The sequence below is a fragment of the Cucumis melo genome, chromosome 11 (genome assembly GCF_025177605.1).
Source record: "Cucumis melo cultivar AY chromosome 11, USDA_Cmelo_AY_1.0, whole genome shotgun sequence".
Classification (NCBI taxonomy): domain Eukaryota; kingdom Viridiplantae; phylum Streptophyta; class Magnoliopsida; order Cucurbitales; family Cucurbitaceae; genus Cucumis; species Cucumis melo.
The window spans coordinates 28,826,982-28,847,307 of record NC_066867.1 but is presented as its reverse complement, the minus strand read 5'-3'; the positions used below and the strand labels follow the sequence as shown (position 1 = coordinate 28,847,307).

At 34.9% G+C, this 20,326-nt stretch overlaps 1 protein-coding gene across 1 annotated transcript; it reads left to right on the top strand.

Annotated features, from left to right (window-relative positions):
* The first annotated feature begins 60 nt into the window (after nt 1–60).
* LOC103497973 (protein TIC 100) lies at nt 61–15,361 on the top strand. Its single transcript, XM_008460401.3, has 11 exons — nt 61–821; nt 1,363–1,434; nt 2,307–2,396; nt 2,518–2,691; nt 2,982–3,072; nt 3,175–3,237; nt 3,304–3,370; nt 12,964–13,067; nt 13,144–13,270; nt 14,019–14,749; nt 14,829–15,361. The coding sequence occupies exons 1-11, from the start codon at nt 175–177 to the stop codon at nt 15,219–15,221; spliced, it is 2,559 nt and encodes an 852-aa protein (XP_008458623.2). The 5' UTR covers nt 61–174; the 3' UTR covers nt 15,222–15,361.
* Nucleotides 15,362–20,326: the final 4,965 nt, after the last annotated feature.

Below are 20,326 nucleotides of genomic sequence, written 5' to 3'. Positions count from 1 at the left end.
AAAGCCCAGCCCATAATTGTGCCCATGAAGAAAAGTGGTCTCTCTCTATGGACTCATTCACTTCACTACTGTTCAACCTTGTATTAAGCGCAGTTCTTCCCGGTTCCTGATTTCCCACCTCACCTTATCTTCTTTCTCAAATTTCTCGTCTTTAGCTCTTTCCTTTCCTCAACAATGGCGGAGGACAACCCGAATGAACAGACTGCTTCTCAGCAGGAAGTTCAAGGAGAAGGAGAAAACAAGCAAAATGAACAATACCTTGATGCTCTATCTTCAGATAGTTCAAAATCCTTGTACGAGCACCAGTACGACTCTGACGATTCTTCCTACTACAACGAGGAGGAGAATGAGCCATTGGATTATGGTCGGCGGGGAGTAGAGATGGCGTCGTTGGAGAATACTCCGGAGTCGAACTTTCGACTGTTTAGTCGAGCACTCGACAGCAGGCGAGTAAAGAGGCGGCAAGAATTAGAGGATGAAGACTATGAGTTACAAGAAGAAATTTTTGATTTTCCTGAGGACCCTGAAAAGTGGACAGAGGAGGACTTGCAAGAGCTTTGGATGGATGCTCCCTTGTATTCGATGAGTGTTGGTTGGGATCCACTTTGGGCGGATGAGGAGGAGTGGGAGTTAGTGACAGATGAGGTTGAGCGTGGGAATGATCCTCCCATTGCGCCATTCTATATCCCTTACCGGCAACCATACCCTTTAATTCCAGATGACAATTATGATGTTTCAAGTCCTAAAGCAGTGATCGAAGAATTGGATAGGATTGAGGAGTTTCTCAGATGGGTTAGCTATATTTTTCCTGATGGAAGCTCGTACGTTTTCTATGTCCGCTGAATTTTCCATTTTCTGTTCAGAATATTGCATGGAAGAGCTCCTTTTGTTTGTAAAAATCATCGATGTCATTGAATGATGGCTCACTTCTGAGAATAGTTAGATATAGATTCGCAATGCATGGCTATTATATGATACAAAACTTGAAATACATTTTCAATTTGAACACACTGCTGCTCCAATCAGTTCTCCTTTGTGTGGTCTGTCACATTTGGCTACAATGTTGGGATTATTCCGAATCTACCTCACGTTAGTTGTTTATGTTAGCCTAGCTGGAGAGTTCATACATTTTTGTTTGTTCTTGTAGAGCTGAACCTCCCAATGATGCTTCTTCCTTGCAAAGGATTTCTGATTTATTATATAACTTGGATTCCATCTCACGACCAATAGGCAACGAGAGTAGTTTGTCTTACAAACTTTGTGATTCCAATGTGGGATCCTCAACATAATTGACACTCTGATTCTTGTGATCTGATATGTTTGAATAGCCATTGCTTAAATTTTTATTTTTGGTTGATCAAGGTATGAAGGCACTGTTTGGGATGATGTGGCTCACGGTAAAGGTGTTTACGTTGCTGAACAGGGGCTGGTCAGGTCGGTCTGTACTTCATCATATCCCTTAGGCAGTATTGTACCTAAAATTTTTAATATCTTGTTATTGAGTTTATTGGTTAAAGATATTATAAAAGACACATTATGAAGAATTGGGGAAGATGTTCTGAATTTCACCTCCGTTTTATAAATAATCAGTACAATTAAAATCATCGTTGATACTAACGATTTAGCCAGATTTGTTGTTGGAAGAGGGTAGTTTTTCTACCATGAAGGTATTTGTCTCTGATAAATGCAGAGTAGCAGAAGAAAAAAGATGTAAAGCACTATTTAGTTTTAACTGAATGATCTGCTTTTGTTCTTCTTTCATCTTCAAATCTTGAAAGTTAGTTTTCATAATTTTTATCTTTTATTTACTAAATTCCATTTAATCAGCTCTAGCCGTATCCATTAGTGTTATAAACATTATCAATTCCATCATGTACCTTTTCTGATTAAAAAGAGAAAAGAAAAGAATAAAAGAAAAAAGAAACCATGAGCATAGTTGATTATTGAGTGTTGTATGAACCTCTGAGGGCATTAGTTTAACCCTATTATATTTTTTGAGTTGATTAATCATTATCAACATGGCTCTAGGTTGGCAAAAATTCTCAGATTTGGCATATAAACAATATTCTTTTCAAGCTTTTCACTGTTTTCACTTTCAGCATCTCAAAACGCTGTTTCTCATATATATTTGTGTGTGTAAAGTATTAATCTCACGATTATTTGCTTTGTGTTAAGAAATTTGTTTCTGTAATAGTTATTAGTACGAGACTGATCCTAATTGCTATTATTTTATTTATTTGTTGGTCCAAGCTCGAACATGCTTTTGACTCATTTTTAATTAACTAGAAGAATCTCTATCTTTGTAGGTATGAAGGTGAATGGCTGCAGAACAATATGGAGGGTCATGGGGTCGTTGAGGTTGATATTCCTGACATAGAACCTGTTCCTGGTTCCAAGTAAGTTTCTTAATTTTGATTTTTCATTTATTAGATGTGTTAAAATAGTCACAAACAGATGGATAGAGAGCGGAATCTCTTTGAAGTATGTGAGCTAAGTAATTCTCTGCACAATTTCTAGGCTCGAAGAAAAAATGCGTGCTGAAGGGAGAACGTTCGCTAGAGATTTTATGGACCCAGAAGACAAAAGGTGGCTGGAAATGGACATTGAAGATAGCATCCAACTGGCTGGAGGAAATTATGAGATTCCTTTTAATGAGAGAGATGAATGGATTGAGCATTTCGGAGAGAAACCGTAAGTTCTTTGTTCATTCATCATTTAAACTTAAACTGAATTATTTGAACCAAATATCACCAATATAATTGTGTCCCCTTTTCCATTATGTAACCATTTTATGTAGTATGGTCTCAATTGTCTGTGGGGTCACATGCATACTTACTTCTAGAAGGCTATTATGTAAATACTAATGTCTTAAAATCAACATTAAGCCACGGAATAGATATGAAATTATAAATTACTTAATTGTCTTTTTGGATTAAAAGATGAGGAGATTTACTTTTTAACTTGTGATCGTCACATGCTAGGGAGACCGGTCGGTACCGTTATGCTGGTGAATGGAAGCATGCCAGAATGCATGGATGTGGAGTATATGAAGTTAACGAGCGCACAGTATGGGTAGGTTAAGCGCATTTTGGATTTTAAACTGATGAATTAATTTTATTCTTGGACATCAGCATTATATAGTAATGAATTTGACTGTATAATCTGAGTGAGCAGGGGAGGTTCTATTTTGGGGAGCTGTTGGAAGATTCTACTGGATGTGATGAGAACACCTCAGCGGTATAATACTGCTGTTTTGTTTTCTTTTACCTCAATATATATTTTTCTTACACCATTGTTTTCCAGCTTCATGCAGGATTAGCAGAAGTTGCTGCTGCAAAGGCCCGAATGTTTGTCAACAAACCTGATGGAAGTATGCCACTTACACTGATAATTACGTACTTAAAAGGGTGTCATTTTCTTCTCTATATGTAAAGCATGATGAAAAATTGGAATTAATTTGAATCATGTTAAGTTATAAAGGTGGACGAAGGTGTTTGATTGTGAGGTTGGTTCCTTTCCTTGTTATTATTTCAGGCTTTCTCTTAGGGGCAATCCAAGAGAAGAGCTTTGTCCTTATGGGATCCTATTTATGAGAAAATCGATAAGAGATTGGCGGTCTGGAAGAAAGGGTTTTTCTCGAGAGCTGGTAGATTAACTCTGGTTAGATTCGTGCTGAGTGGAATCCTGATGTATTACACATCACTGTCCATGGCCCCTAACTCAGTGTGAAAGATCATTGAAAAGTACCATGAGAGATTTTATGTGGGAGGGGGTGGACGAAGGTCACAATTCCCATCTAGTGAGCACCCTATGACTAGAGGGGGTTTAGAGATTGGTAATTAGAGATTGGTAATCTAAGATTCTCCCAGAGTTTTGTTGGCTAAGGGACTTAGGTGCTTTTCTCTTAAACGCGATTCTTTGTGGCATAGGATTATTATGAGTAAGCAAAACATTTCTGCCATTAACCGGAATTATCTTAATAAAATCCTATCCATAACTCTCTCCTCCCTTCCTTCCTTTCATCCCTAACCACACTCTGGCCCCCTTTTTCTCTGACGTCTCTCATCCTTCTTCTTTGGTAAGTCTCCTAGAGCCTGTTTCTTCTTGCCCATCCCTGTTTCAGCGCCAGTCTGATTTTGGTGAAAATGGAAGTAGAAAGATGCAAAGTAGCAAATGTCCTTTATTGTATTTGGTTGGACAAAGATACTTCCATATAGAAGACATGGAAGCTCAAAAGATCTTGTGATTATCAGACACTCAATTCAAATGGTTCTTGAAGGAGATTTTCGAATTCTTGCGTGGCCCTGAGAATGATTTTCTTCTTCGAATCGGTTTTGATGATTTTGGAAGTACAAAGCTCTTAAAATTTAGGTCAAAAGTAGGTTGGGTTATGAGGTGTATAGCTTGGAAGAGGAACAAAAGTCTATCATTCATCCATATTTGTTCTTGTGTTTCTCGACAGGGCTCGAAATCCTTTCACAAAATGTTGGAAAGATTCTTGATGAAGCACAATTATTCAATCTTCCGAGTCACTAAGAGCAAGTTATGCTAAAAAGATGATGCTTAATGGATCCTCTGTTCAAGAATTGATAAAATAAAGCACTTTTTCCCCTTGTTCTGACCTCAAAATTTCAGAGTGCAATTCAGCGTTAGGTGATTAAAAATCCGAAAGTTCTAAAAGAAGACTTCGATAATCTATGGATTGTTTCTAGATTATTTGCGTTTTATGATTGGAAGGAAATTAGAAAAACCTTGGAGGATCGTTTTCAATAAAAATAATCATTAATCCATTGTTTACAGAGAATGCTTTGATTAAATTGGTTGAAGGATCTCTAGAAGAGTTTATTGGAAAAGAAGAGTTATGACAAGTAATATGTCCTTTTCATTTAAAGTTTAAGAAATGGAGCAAAAGAAAACATAGCAGACCATCAATTATTGAAGGATGTGGAGGATGAATTAAAATAAATAAAAAAAACCTCCCTCTTGATTATGGAGCAATCAGACGTTCAAAGTTATAGGAGATCATTTTGGAGGTTTGGAAAATATCGCTTTTGAAACTCTCAACCTTCTAAATGTTTTTGAAGCAAAGATTCAAGTAAAAAGAAACCAATGTGGTTTTGTACTAGCTACATTAGAAATAAAAAACTTCAATTGAGGGAATTTTTTCTTACACTTTGGTGGTTTTGAACAGATTAAGCCTTCTCCATTAACCAAGGGCCATTTATCATTTGAGGATTTTTCAAACCGATTTGATGACTTGCAAAGATTAAACCAAGCTTTAAAAAATGAAGGAGTTGATTCATTCTTCTCAGAGGGGGTGGAATATCTAAGATCAATCCTAAATTTCCTTCATATACAAGGAATCCTTTTGAAGCTTTGAAACAGGGAGCTCGCCAAAATTTAGCCTCATCGACGTCGACGTCGGCTACCTCCCCAGAAGCGACGGTTTTTTTAAAATTTGGACTCTAAGGAAAGCAGTGTGAACACGGTTGGATTCAAAAAGCTACCCTTAAGGAGGAGAGAGAATAAAAACTTTAATTTTGAAAGGAAAAAGGAGGAAGTTGAAGTGACACTTTTAATGAAGAAACAGAAAACTCCGGTTGTGTTTTCTTTTATAGTTGGAAAGTCTCCTCAACCAGATAGCAACCCTCTTTTTGGTGATCCTCTTTCCTCCAATCCTATGAACAAAAAGTTAAGATATGAAATTATTTCAGCTACTATTTTCCAAAAGAAAGACATTGTGATTCTGACCGCCTCCTTTCAACCCTGCATCTTTAGTTTCCATTTCTTCTTCTTCTCTTTATTCCTCAACAAATTCAGGCTCTAGAGGAAATTTGAAAAGAGAGAACTATGCTTAGATCTTCCCACATTACCTCAAGCCATTTTGGAAGTATTTTATCTGAAAGAAAAAATCCAAGAAGGTTATGGCAAAACGTTCCTTAAAAGTCCAGATTTTAAAAGATAAGTACCTGTTTTGCTTGAGGAAGATAGTACCCATTCTCTTTCATCAGCTTATTTCAGCAGCTCCAAGCTGTTTTTGGAGGATAATCCTGATTTATTGGAAGTTAGTTGCACCCAAATTCAAGCCCCAGCTCATTCTTCTAAGTCAATTTCTCACCATTCTCATTTACCTAGTTTAAGTACTCTGAGTTCTCTTTGCTGAACTCCAAGGTAAAATTTCTGAAGGGCGAGTCTTTTTTTTTACTCCCCTTTTAGCGTTAGTAGTGAGGAATTGGAGCATTTAGATAGACCAACTAAGCTTGAAAGTCAGAAACATTTTGAGCCTCTAGAAACAGATCTCAATGTCCTGTTTCAATGCGAGGAAGAGCCAAGATCCGCAAATTTGACTTCTACTACTCGTTCTTGTCTCTGGTCTTGCGAAGTACCAGATTATTTAAAATCAATAGTTGCTGATTATGAAATTATTCTAATTTGATTCTTCAGCAGTTTAATGTATTTCTCTTCAATGATTAGTCCAACTTTAGTCTTTCTTGGATTTCCCTTCATATGGGTGGCAAGTAAGTCCTTCATCCCGATGTTAAAATAGTGAAGACTTTTTTGAGCTTCCTCTGGATTAATTTGGCTAGGCAATTTCGAGGCAACCGGTTTTTAGTTTCAAATTATTTCTTTATGAGAGAATTTTGCATGATGCTTTGTATTTAGATTTATTCGGATATGGTTTTGTTTAGCTTGATCTCTTCTGTTTGAAATTTGTTTTTTAACTTTTGTTGTAACTTTCTCTTTTCTCTTGCTCGTAGTATAATACTCTTTTACTTTGAACTTAAGACTATTTTATTAATATTAATTTAGGAAGCTTGCCTCCATTTTAAAAAAAAAGATTATTGTGAGTAAGCATGGCTCCCATCCCTTTGATTGGATGATGAAAGGGGTTAAAGGCACATACTGAAATCATTGGAAGGATATCTCTTTCGAGCTCCTTTCTTTCTCTTGGTTTACTTGTTGCTTTGTGGGGGTTGGTAAGAACACGTGCTTTTGGGAGGATTCGTGAGTGGGGGAGAATTCTCTTTGTTCATTATTTCTGCATCTTTATCATTTATCCTCTTCCAAAAATTGTTTGATTTTGGATCTTTTGGTTGGATCTGAGAATCACATATCTTTTTCTATCGGGTTCCTTCATAGTTTGACCAATAGGAAAACGACGGAGGTGACCTATCTTCTTTCTATGCTTTAGGAATGCAATTTTAGGGAGGGTAGAAGGGATGTTCGTGTTTGGAACCCTGATCCTAGTCAGAAATTTATGTGTAAATCCTTGTTTAGTCTTTTGTTGGATCTTGCCGCCCCTAGGGAGTTCATTTTTTACGTTGTTTCGAGGACTAAGGTCCCTAAGAAAGTTAGGTTCTTTATTTGGCAAATCTTACTTGGTCAGGGTTAATATCGTGGTATAAATAGAGAAGGAAACAAAGAAGAAAAATAGAGAGTGTAGCATAGATTGGAATCATTAGATGATGGAGAGGTTAAATCGTGGATAATTGGTGAAAGGCCCAACAATTTCCTTAAAAAAAAATTGCATAACACGGTTGGATCCCAGCACAAGAAAGTCCAGAAAGTTGGGGTGGGGTGGGGGGGTTTAGACGGAGGAGCGGAGGTTTAATAAGCTGCAGATTGTCATTATTTCTGATGATTGGGGATGCTAAATTCTTTTTATAGGGTTGCTTTGTTAACCACACCTTGAGGACAAGGTGTGTTTTCAAAGGGCGAGTAGTGTGAAGGTCCTAGTTAGAGTTATATGAGGTTATTAATAATATAGTGTTAGAATTAGTAGGGCTTTGCCCTTAGAGTATTTTTGGAAAGAATGATATATAAGATTTTATTTTCTAAATATTTCCTAAATCTTTTGCTTTCTTACTCCTATTGTACTCTATTTATTCTCTCCCTTTGTACCTATTGTATTCATAAGAAAAATAATAAAAACTAAAGTATCGTGGTTTTTCTCTCGGTTCTCGGGTTTCCACGTAAGTCTCGGGTTGTTGTTAATTGCTTTTAATATGGTATCAGAGCAAAGCAATAACGAAACCCTAGAAAATAACCTAGGAGAAACCCAGATCGAAACTGAACCTGTCACTGCCGCTGCCGCCATGGAGAAACTGCTTCAGAACCTACAGAAACGATCTACCCAACAGGAGTGGTTTCGCCGCCGTACGCGTCGTCGTCTGACCAGAAGATGCTTCACGCGTCGCTCCTGTCCGGCGCATGGGCCCACGCGCTGTCTCCGTTTCATCTCATCGCCCAGCCCATTCCCTTCTACGCGTCGTCAGATGTCCAACCGTCAAACCCTTTCGGCCATCTGCATTCTTACGTGCCGCCTATGAGCTTCGGACAACAACCTTCAACCGTAAATCTGTCAAATCTGTACAGTAAGCATCTGTTGGACGTTGACTCTTTACAACAACCGTTGTTTTCTAGTAACGAAATTGATCAACCCCAGAACAGATCGGACATTGAAGCGGGCGAGTCTTCAACGCATTCCAAACCAATCGAGTTGCCGATGTATTCCAAGAACCCAGTAATTTCGTTTTCTAATTTACCGTCAAATTATATAACTGGCTCTTTAGCTTCGTCTACAGGGAATTTTTCAGGTGAAATTAAATGGGCAAAATTATTTTTCTTAGTCCCAATCAATAAAGATGTTCCTCGAAGGTCGCCACTAGTTCGACTTCTTAACTAGAGTGACTGTACGTCCTCCACCAGGAGACGCCTTGGAACGACTCTAGAGCTCGAAGAGGACGATTGGCACTGCCTAACATAGCAGGGGACTTTACATCCTTGATGATGATACCTCCCGTAGTAGTTTGTCTAGGGTTAGTTTACTGTCATCTTACTTTAGCACTTCTGAACAAGACTGTATGTTGTGTCATTTTCAACTGGGCCACCCAAACTTTACATATATGCAATATTTATTTCCCCACCTTTTTTCTAAACTTGATGTCTCTTCTCTATCTTGTGATGTGTGTATCCAGGCTAAACAACATCAGGTCTCTTTTCCCTCACAACCATATAAACCTACACAACCGTTTACCCTCATCCATAGTGACGTTTGGGGTTCTTCCAAGGTCACCACCTCATTCGGGAAAGCGGTGGTTTGTAACTTTCATCGATGACCATACTCGTCTACCTTATCACAGATAAATCCGAGGTTTCATCCATGTTCCAAAACTTCTATCATACTATTGAAACACAATTTCATACAAAAATTGCAATTCTTCGGAGTGATAATGGTCGGGAATTCCAAAACCATAACCTTAGTGAATTTCTAACCTCTAAAGGGATTGTTCACCAAACCTCTACACTCCTTAACAAAATGGAGTGGCCGAACGAAAAAACCGTCACATTGTGGAAGTAGCTTGCTCCCTTATGCTTTCCACTTCCCTTCCATCATACCTGTGGGGAGATGCTTTTCTTACAGCCACTCACTTAATCAATAGAATGCCTTCTCGTATCCTTCACCTTCAGACTCCCTTAGATTGTCTTAAGGAGTCTTACTCCTCTACTCGCCTTGTGTCTGAGGTTCCTCTTTCTGTGTTTGGGTGTACCGCATATGTCCATAATTTTGGCCCTAATCAGACCAAATTTACCCCTCGAGCTCAGGCTTGTGTGTTTGTTGGATATCCCCTTCACCAGCGCGGGTATAAATGTTTTCACCCGCCGTCCAGGAAATACTTTGTCACTATGGATGTTACTTTCTGTGAGAACCGACCCTACTTGCCCGTTAGCCATCTTCAGGGGGAGAGTGTGAGTGAAGAGTCTAACAACATCTTTGAATTTACTGAACCTACTCCTAGTACCGTATTTGACGTTGATCCTTATCCTATAATCTTACCCACAAACCAAGTTCCCTGGAAAACATATTACAGGAGGAATCTCAGAAAGGAAGTTGGGTCCCCTACTGGTCAACAGCCGGCTCCAGTCCAAGACTTCGAACCTCCTCGAGACCAAGGTATGGAAAACCCTACCGAACCTTGTACTAATAATACAATAAGTGAGAATGACAGGTCTGATGTTGCTGTTCTTGAAAATATGGAAGAAAAGAACCGTGGTGATGAGACTGAGGTTAGAATATAAACCAGTAATGATGAAGCAGAACAGAGGAAACTTGATGTGTATGATCCCTCTCTTGACATTCCCATTGTTTTGAGAAAAGGTATCAGATCCTGCACTAAACATCCCATTAGCAACTATGTTTCCTATGATAATCTCTCTCCACAGTTTAGAGCGTTTACAGCATGCCTTGACTCTACCATAATACCAAAAATATCTACACTACTCTAAAGTGTTCTGAATGGAAAAATGTTGTTATGGAAGAGATGAAGGCTCTTAAAAAGAATAGAACTTGGGAGATCTGTGCTCTACCCAAGGGACATAAAACTGTAGGATGCAAATGGGCGTTCTCTCTCAAATACAAAGTAGATGGTACGCTTGATAGACACAAGGCAAGGTTAGTTGCAAAGGGATTTACTCAGACCTATGATATTGACTTCAGAAACCTTTTTCCCAATTGCTAAGTTGAATATTGTTAGAGTCCTGTTATCTGTTGCTGTGAACAAAGATTGGTCTCTATACCAGCTGGATGTTAAAAATGCTTTTTTGAATGGAGACCTTGTGGAGGAAGTCTACCTGAGCCCCCCACCAGGATTTGAAGCTCAATTTGGTCAGCAGGTGTGTAAACTCCATAAATCTCTGATGGTTTGAAATAGTCTCCGAGAGCATGGTTTGACAAATTCACTACCTTTGTCAAGTCCCAAGGGTATAGTCAAGGACACTCTGACCGTACTCTATTTACAAAGGTTTCAAAGACAGGAAAGATTGCTATTCTAATAGTTTATGTGGATGACATTGTTTTAACTGGAGATGATCAAACAGAAATCAGTCAACTAAAACAGAGAATGGGTGATGAATTTGAAATCAAGGATTTGGGAAATCTAAAATATTTCCTTGGAATTGAGGTGGCCAGATCTAAAGAAGGTATCTCCATGTCTCAGAGAAAATACACCCTTGATCTGCTAACCGAGACAGGTATGTTGGGATGTCGCCCGGCTGATACTTCAATTGAATTCAACTGTAAACTAGGAAACTCTGATGATCAAGTTCCAGTTGATAAAGAACAATATCAGCGCCTTGTAGGTAAATTAATTTACTTATCCCATACTCGTTCTGATATTTCTTTTGTTGTGAGTGTTGTCAGCTAGTTTATGCAGGCTTTCTATGAGAAACATATGGAAGCTGTTAACAGAATCTTGAGATACTTGAAAAATACACCTAGTAAAGGGTTGATGTTTAGAAAAACAAATAGAAAGACCATTGAGGCATATACTGACATGGATTGGGTTGACAGAAAGTCTACCTCCGAGTATTGTACCTTTGTTTGGGGCAATATTGTAACTTGAAGGAGTAAGAAGCAAAGTGTTGTGACCAGGAGCAATGCTGAGGTTGAATACAGAGCTATGAGTCTGGAAATATGTGAGGAAATTTGGCTCCAGAAAGTCTTGTCAAATCTTCATCAAGAATGTGAGACACCATTTAAGCTTTTTTGTGATAATAACTACTAATAACCCAGTTCAACACGATAGAACTAAACATGTTGAGATTGACCGACATTTCATCAAAGAAAGACTTGACAATGGAAGCATATGCATTCCGTACATTCCTTCAAGCCAATAGGTTGCTGATGTTCTCACCAAGGGGCTTCTCAGACCACACTTCGACTTTTGTGTTAGCAAGTTGGGACTCATTGATATTTACGTCCCAACTTGAGGGGGAGTGTTAAAATTAGTAGGGCTTTGACCTTAGAGTATTTTGGAGAGAATAATATATAAGATTTTATTTCCTAAATATTTCCTAAATCTTTTCCTTTCTTACTCTATTTATTCTCTCCCTTTGTACCTATTGTATTCATAAGAAAACTAATAAAAACTAAAATATCATGGTTTTTCTTCCAGTTCTTGGGTTTCCATGTAAGTCTCGGATTGTTGTTAATTCCTTTCAATATATAGTATTAACAAACCCATATAACTCTAACTAGGACCTTGACATACTGTTGATAGGCATGTTTGGAGAACTTTGCTTGTCAGGCTTTTTTGTTGCATGCTTTGTCGGAAGGCGAAGGAAGATCTTGATCATCTTTTTTGGGATTGTCATTATGCGCATGTTGTGTGAAGCTCTTTCCTCCGGGAGTTCGGTGTTAGTTTTGTTGCCCTTTGGAGTGTCAAAGCGAATATCGAGGAGTTCCTTCTCCATCTGTCTTTTAGAGACGTCGGGGTTTTTTTATGGCTTGCCAGGGTGTGCGCAGTTATTTGGGACATTTGGGGTGAGAGGAATGATCGGGTATTTCGGGGTAGGGAGAGGGAGCATAATGAGATATGGTCTTTGGTTAGACTTCATGTGTTCTTTTGGGCTTCGATTTTGAAGAATATCTGTAATTATTTTAGTGGTAACATTTTACTTAGTTGGTCTCCTTATTTTAGTGAGAGTGTTTTGGTGGGCTGGTTTTTTTGTATGTCCTTGGATTCTTTCTTTTTTTCTCGATGAAATTCGTTGATTTCATAAAATACAATTTAAAAAAAATACATTGTAACCATTATGCTAAATAATCTTTGTTGGTTGGGTTCTGGTACACCATATTATTCAAGCAATTGCATTATGGGTTAGAATTTGGTGTATCAATCAAACTTTCCTTTTTCTATTCGTTTTGTAAAGTCTCATCAGATTCTTAAAAACACTATGAACTCTGTCGTTTTATCTTCTTCATGATACTTTAGGGTAGGTTCAAAACGTGTGTCGCATTTGTTAGAATTCCTGTAAACACAAATATTATGTATTATTGCATTAAGAAGTAGACGGAAAGTACTTGGCATTTTTAACTGTTGGCTGATTGAAAATATTCATGCCATATTATTACTTGCTGTTTCTTTCATTCATGACTTGGGTTTTACCTTATTATCTGCACAGTGGTTAGAGAAGAGAGAGGTCCATATAGTGATCCACAGCATCCCTATTTCTATGAGGAAGAAGACACGTGGATGGCACCTGGCTTCATCAATCAATTTTATGAAGTGAGTTCACCTCGTATCTCTTATTCCGCATCAGCATCGGTGTGAAACTATTAAATGATACACGTATGTTCTCCAGGTCCCTGACTATTGGAAAACATATGTGCACGAGGTAGATCAGGAAAGAGAAATGTGGTTAAATTCCTTTTACAAAGCTCCACTGAGATTACCGATGCCTGCAGAACTTGAATACTGGTGGGAACAAGGTATGACATGATAGATAATTGCACCATCTTTTCCACCCTGACATTCAGATAGAACCCTTCAACGATTAGTTTGCATTTTCCAATGTTAGTACAGCTGCTAGTGCATACATAACCGTGGTTCTCTCTCTTTTTCTATATGCCATCCTTTTGGGAGGGAGTTTTATACCATGGGCTGTTACTTAAATATGCTAGTTTTTTTTTTTTGTGTGTGTACTTTATTTGTATTCCTACTAGATTAGGTGTCAAGTACACTCCTAAGATATTAAATTGTAGGTAGGCGGTCTACATGGATTGAATCCATGATCTCCTAGCCCTTTATCAAGGTTATGTCTCCTATTTACCTTTAGACCGACCCATGACGGTTATCTAGATATGTCTAGTAGCATTGCACTCTCGGAAGTCCAAACGTCAACATTGACCTGCCTGAGTTAAGTATCAAAGTTATATGTAAAAAACTAAATATTTTTAATAGACAAAAATGGGAGAACTGAAATTACCTTTTTAGCATATAACTGAATTTTGAAAAGCATATGGGTTGTTAAGCTTTAGGCCTCTTTCTTGATGCAAACGAATTGAATGCTTGATAATTATCTCGGAAAGTGAGACAACGTTGATTATATGAAAGTGAGACAATATTGATTATATGAGTAGGTTATGTGTATATTGATTATATGAATATTTCTCTGTTTCTGAAATGGTTCTGTAAAGATTTACTATTATACTAATATAAGCTATATTTACTCGGCAGATCATATTCCCGAGTTCGTTCTCGTCAACAAGGAACCGGAGCCTGATCCAGAAGATCCATCAAAGCATGTATACACTGAAGATCCTCTGATCCTACACACACCTACAGGACGATTAATAAATTATATAGAGGATGAGGAGTATGGGGTTCGTATGTTTTGGCAGCCACCTTTAAAAGAAGGAGAGGATGTCGACCCAGAGAAGGTCGATTTTTTACCACTTGGCTTCGATGAGTTTTATGGTAGAGCAGTAACTGAAAAGAAGGAAAATTTTTTGATGCGGTTTGTCTCTGGGCTGGAAAATGGATTGAAATCAAGACTTGAAAAATTTGAAAAATGGGCTGAAGAGAAAAAGAAAGATAGTGAAATGAAGAAAGAACTAATTGAAAAGGAACTTGAACTGATAGAAGCTGAAATTTGTCTGGAAGAGACCATTGAGGATATGGAAGAGGAACTGAAAAGGAAAGAGGAAGAGGAAGAGAAGAAAGTGGAGATGGGTTTGCTTGATGAAGATTCTACTTCATCTACCAACTTAGACAAAAAAGCATCAGTTGAAGAGGAAGATGAAGAAGAAGACGATTACGATGATGACACATTTGATGCTCCACCGTCCAGTTTTGGTTCCATTGCAGCCGATCAAGACCCATCAAAGGACCAGAAGCCGAACAAGCCAACAAATTCACCATTTTCTACTGCTTCACTACATTTTGCTTCTAGGACTCCTGTTTCAGGGGTGAGTTCATTTTTCATGTGTTCGTTTAATGGGCGATCTCTTCAATCCTCACCTTTTTCCTTCCAACTTCGTTTTTCAGGTTCCGTCCAGACTGATTCAATCCATTTTTCCCTGGACCAAGGGCAGATCATCATTGAAGGCATCGCCTTCCTCATGTGCTAGCCGTGACTACTACTCAGAATCACTCCGTTCAGTCTGTTTTCCAAGGATGCCGAGCTCGAAGGGAAGCTTGAAGGCCGTTGTACCATTCCAATGGCAGAACAAATCCAGCATCCTCCACCCAAGTCGGAAGAAATTGCAGCTGCGTCCCAGAGCTGAATCTCATTCATATCATTTGGTTTCGATAAATTCGGACAAGTTTACACCATGCGACGATCAGTTCAACGAAACAGGAGGGATCAGACACAGCATATTGTCTTGGCACACACCATTAGATGTTTTGGAATCATATGCAGATACTACCAAAAGATAACCATTTGTAAAACTTATTCACTTGATTTTAGAAAGCAATTTTGCAAGAGCTACTTTGTACCAATTGTATTTCATTAAATGTACATCACATGCTGATGAAATCGGTTTTAGTCGAATAAACTTCTTTTTAACCTTCTCCAATATCGTAACCATTATATTGTAGTTTAGAATTTTCCATTTTATTGGTGTTTGGTTCAACATTTAAAACAGCTTTAAGATGACAAATTCAAGTATTTTAGAACTTTTTTTCTCTTACAAAACAGACCTTTTGACAATGATAAGTCACTTCAAGAAAGATTCTTATATGATTTCATGGCGAGAATGAAGTTACCAACTTGCCTTGAATTTTCTATCTCGAAATTGAATATTGATCTTATAAAAGGGATAGGAGGAGCTTGGAAGATAAGTAGCCATATAAGTAGTTTCGAAGAAAATAATGTCATGAATTATGTACTTACCATCGAGTAACTAAGAATAAAATAGTTTGGACAAATATCTCTATAGTACCAAAATTGTTGGTTAATAGCTGGATATTCAAGTAGTGAAAAGCAGGAAGCTTCTTCTTGAATGAGTCAAAAATGAAGTGCTTTTAACTTAATATTCCCTTAAAACATTGTTGACTGTTCATCATGTCTTGCACACATGGCTGTCTGCTGATTGAATGAAGTGGTAGAACTTGGAATCATGTGCTTTCGAAAGGATAATTTCGAGGAAAAAACATATTATAAATCCTTTTAACCTAAATGATTATTAAGTTGCCTATGTAACATCCCTACCTCGTGTGATATATATAAACAACTCTTTATACAACTCATGACTTATCTATACTCCCTTTACTAAATACTTTTCGATTGAGTTATCAAATATATTAGTATCTTCATGACATCTTATTAGATAGTAACACCGAATCTAATTAAGGTGTCGGTTAAGGTAACAAAGAGTTGATTAAGAGACCTACAAGAAAAAACAACTTTTAACATCCTACGTAGCAATAAACAAAAGATATAGGTAAAATTTTCACGTCATCACTTCTAACCATCTCAAATCAAGCATTGAGCTCGTAGTAAAATGAAAATGATTGCCCCTACACACTTTCTCACTTTAAAAAAGAAAAAAATCTTCAATCAAATGGAATATAAAGACATGACTTAAATATGCCTTCCCTAGACAACACTAAGACAACAACATGCACACAACCACTTCTAATCTGATGAAATGATTTAATAAAAACACCAAAGTTCAGCCGACCATATAGTCTTCAATTTATTATTTGCATCTCAACCAAACTTTTCTTATCCATAATTTATAATTATTTTATATTTTCCCCCAATATTTATGACAAGAAAAAAAAAAGAAAAAGAAAAAGAAAAAAACTCACTCACTAATTCACTAATATTTTAATATATGTATTAGCGTACACAACTTTATAACCCAAAATAATGACAAATAAAATATAAAGAAAATGTTTCCATTCCAATCCTCATTTATAATATATATTTTAATTTAATTATTGCAATTCTTAGTGGACACAATAAATTTCTCTTTTCTCACAAAAATTTGCATATTTTATAAATTGTAAATGGATTAAACTATGATACAATTATGGGTAATTACACTATTAGTGCTTTTTATGAGCTCTTAGGTTAAATTTCACTTTGACACCATCCACCATTTTTCTCCTAAAACATTTTAAAACTTTATCGATATAATTTAGATTAATCGCTTTTATGTATATTTAATGATAACATATATATATATATATATATATAAATTATTAGTTTATATCATAATTTATATTCTCCAACTTTAAGTATGAAAAGCACGATTTTTTCTATTTTATAAGTCACGTTTTTTTAAAATCAAATAAAAGTATTATTGTTGTCGTGTAAAGGTCAAACTTTTTTCTTATTCAATTTTTTATATTATAATAATAAGAACACCAACTAAATTGTCATAGATTGTCAAACTATTTATATTTTTTCAAAATTAAAAAAATAATAATAAGAGTGGAAGAACAAATATAAAAATATTGTTTTGATCTTTCAAAAAGAAAAATGTGAGTAAATTTAAATACTTTTTACTTTTAATCTTCTCGAAAAAGTTTGAAGATCATTTCTAACATTAAAAAACAATTCAAAAGTATAATCTTAGAATCAATGGAAAAATAAATACTTTATAGCATTAGTATGATTTATTGGTTCATGTCGAAGTTTTAATCATATAATAAAAGTTTGAACATCGTACTTTTTCGGTTGAAAATATAATATATTCTTCGGTTGAAACACATCTTAAATTTTAAGGCCCATTTGATACCAATTATTTAAAATTTCACTTTACATATTTCAAAATACCCATAAGCTGCTGTCAAATTTTGACTAAGATAAATGATCCAGATTTTCTTAACATTTCCGATAAATTTGTAATTTGAATAAGAGAACAGTCGTAAAACAAAAGAGAAAGGGTTTTGACATCAAAGCCAATAAGAAAATTTAATAATAGTAGAAAAAATAAAGTATAAATACTAATTCAAATCGAAGGTCTCATACCCTAAATTCATACTAAAATTACGTCATAATAAGGTACTTAGAGGTAGAATAGGATGTGATATACTGTTTCCTCTAAATAAACCTATTGGACATATTATAATTCAAGATTTCATCAAATTTTTGTATGAGAAAAATATTTAAAACAATTGAAAACGAAGAAGAGAATAATTTGTAAGTAAAGCATAATATAGAAATAGAAAATAAAATAATATGTAAGAAAGGCCAATGGATTGTGGGATTGAGAGGGAAATGGATGATGATGTTACCAATTATTCATCGACCCACCCTTTTTCTTTTTTTTTTTCTTTTTTTTTTTTTTTTTTGACAAATTATACATACATATATATATATATATACATATATATATTGTATTGAAAATGTTTTATTTTGGGATTTAAGGTTAATGAAAAGGAAATTTGAAGGATGGAAAATGATAATGTAAAAAAGAAGAAAAAAGAAAGAAAGAAAGAAAGAAAACCAGAAATGGAGAGGGTGATTTGCCAAAGCATGAAGGTCCAACCATTTCACATCACGTGGCGAAGTGTTCAGAGAAGTTGTCTTTATTCGCGAAATTACGATGAAATTTCGTCTGCTTTGGACTCTCCCTTCTCTCTCCCAAATTCCTTTCTCTTTTCAATTCAATTTTTGGTTCCTATTTGAATTTTGTTCCCTTTCTTCTTGTATTTTGAATTTGAATCTTAATTTGATTTTTAGTAAAGGTTAAATTTACTCTTCATAATTAACTTCATTAAATTATAATCATAATAATTTTTAAATAATTATATATTTTTAAGAGGTATTTTTAAAAATATAACAAAGCATCAAAATATTTACACTACTGTATATAACAATTCTAAAAACGAAAAAAAGTTCACAGGCCTGTCATGAAAAATACCAAAAATGCCCCATCAACAATGCGCGTAATATATTTGGTACACAATCGTTTAAATTTATTTTTTCAATTTTATCGTTTAATTTAGTTACACAATCGTTTAGATTTGGCTAGTTTAGATTTGTACTTTTTTTTTTCAAAATTTGGTACGCTGTCGTTTAGATTTGGCTAAATGATTTTTTTCATGGCAGTAATTTCAAATTTTCAAAAATTTATTACAAAAAATTTAAAAGTGGGACGTTTGCAAAAATAGCAACAAAAAAAAAATTATGATAACAAGTTCCATGATACTGTATATTTTTAAATTATAAAAATAGTAAATTTAAAAGTGGATAATCTTTTAATAGCTCTATAATATATTTAGTTAATTGACATATTTTTCTAAATTTTTTGTCATATGATCCAATTTTCCTTTAAATTTTGATAAATATTATTATCATTATTATATATATTTTTTTTAATAAACAAATATAATTAGATAAAAATTTATCCTTTTGAATTGTGAGTGTATTGGTATAATATTTATATCTCTCGAAGGGTGATTTAAACATAGTGTTAGATCTCATCTATATGCAATGCCAATTAACCACATTTCGTTAATGTAAATTAATCACATGTTAACTAACTCGTTTTATAATGAATATTGTTTTATTTGAATGGTGCCTTTTGTATTTGGATCTAAATTAAGATTTATCCTCTTTTTTTTTTAAGATTTAAAGTTTAATTTCATATCTCGATTACTAGAAATTCTCTAATTTTTAACAAAATTGTATACGTAGAATTTACATTACAAACTTTTATCAGTACAACAAATATGAGAAGAGATCAAATTTTCGATCTCTAGAACATGTCGTTGCATACCAATTATTATCGAGCAAAATTTACATCAATAAATTTATATCATCCCTCTAAAATTAGTTATGTGTTGAGAATAAAAAATGTTCTATGTAGTTTTAATCTATTTAACAAATGAAATCAATTAAAACTAATCAAACCAAAACTCAATTTTTCATTCTATTAAAACTTTTAAAATATACTTTCGTGATTCTAAAACTATCTATAATCATAATTATTATATAAAAGAAATGGAGTGATTAGTAAACTAGTTTAGTTTAAAAGCATTATTTATACGAAGAAGAAAGAAAATCACAATCAAATAAAGTGGAAGATTTGAAAATATTTCATTGTCTTATAATTATGTACTTCAAAATTTTCAAATGTTTGGCTATCTTTGCTTCTTCGTCTTCATATCAATATCAACCACATTTTCTCAAAATAAATGGTTTGTTCTCGAAAACAAAGTCGAAAGCAACAATATATAATGGCCTAATGGGGCACGTTGTTATTATGAAAAAAAAAATAAACTAACAAACATAAATAACCAAAATTTTAGATGCATGAAATTATAAATATATAAATTTATAATTTTTTTATGTTACTTTGTTTATTTTATAACAATATTTTTTAGATTGAAAATGTCTTAAATTAACACGTTTATAAATATTTATTAATAATTAATTTGATATAAAATAAATATTAATTACAATGTGATGTTCACCCTATAAGAATCTATAATTTACGTGAAAATAATATGATTAAATTAGATATTTTGCAAGTATGTGTAATGATGATAATTAAATTAAACAATTTATCATTATATTAAAATCA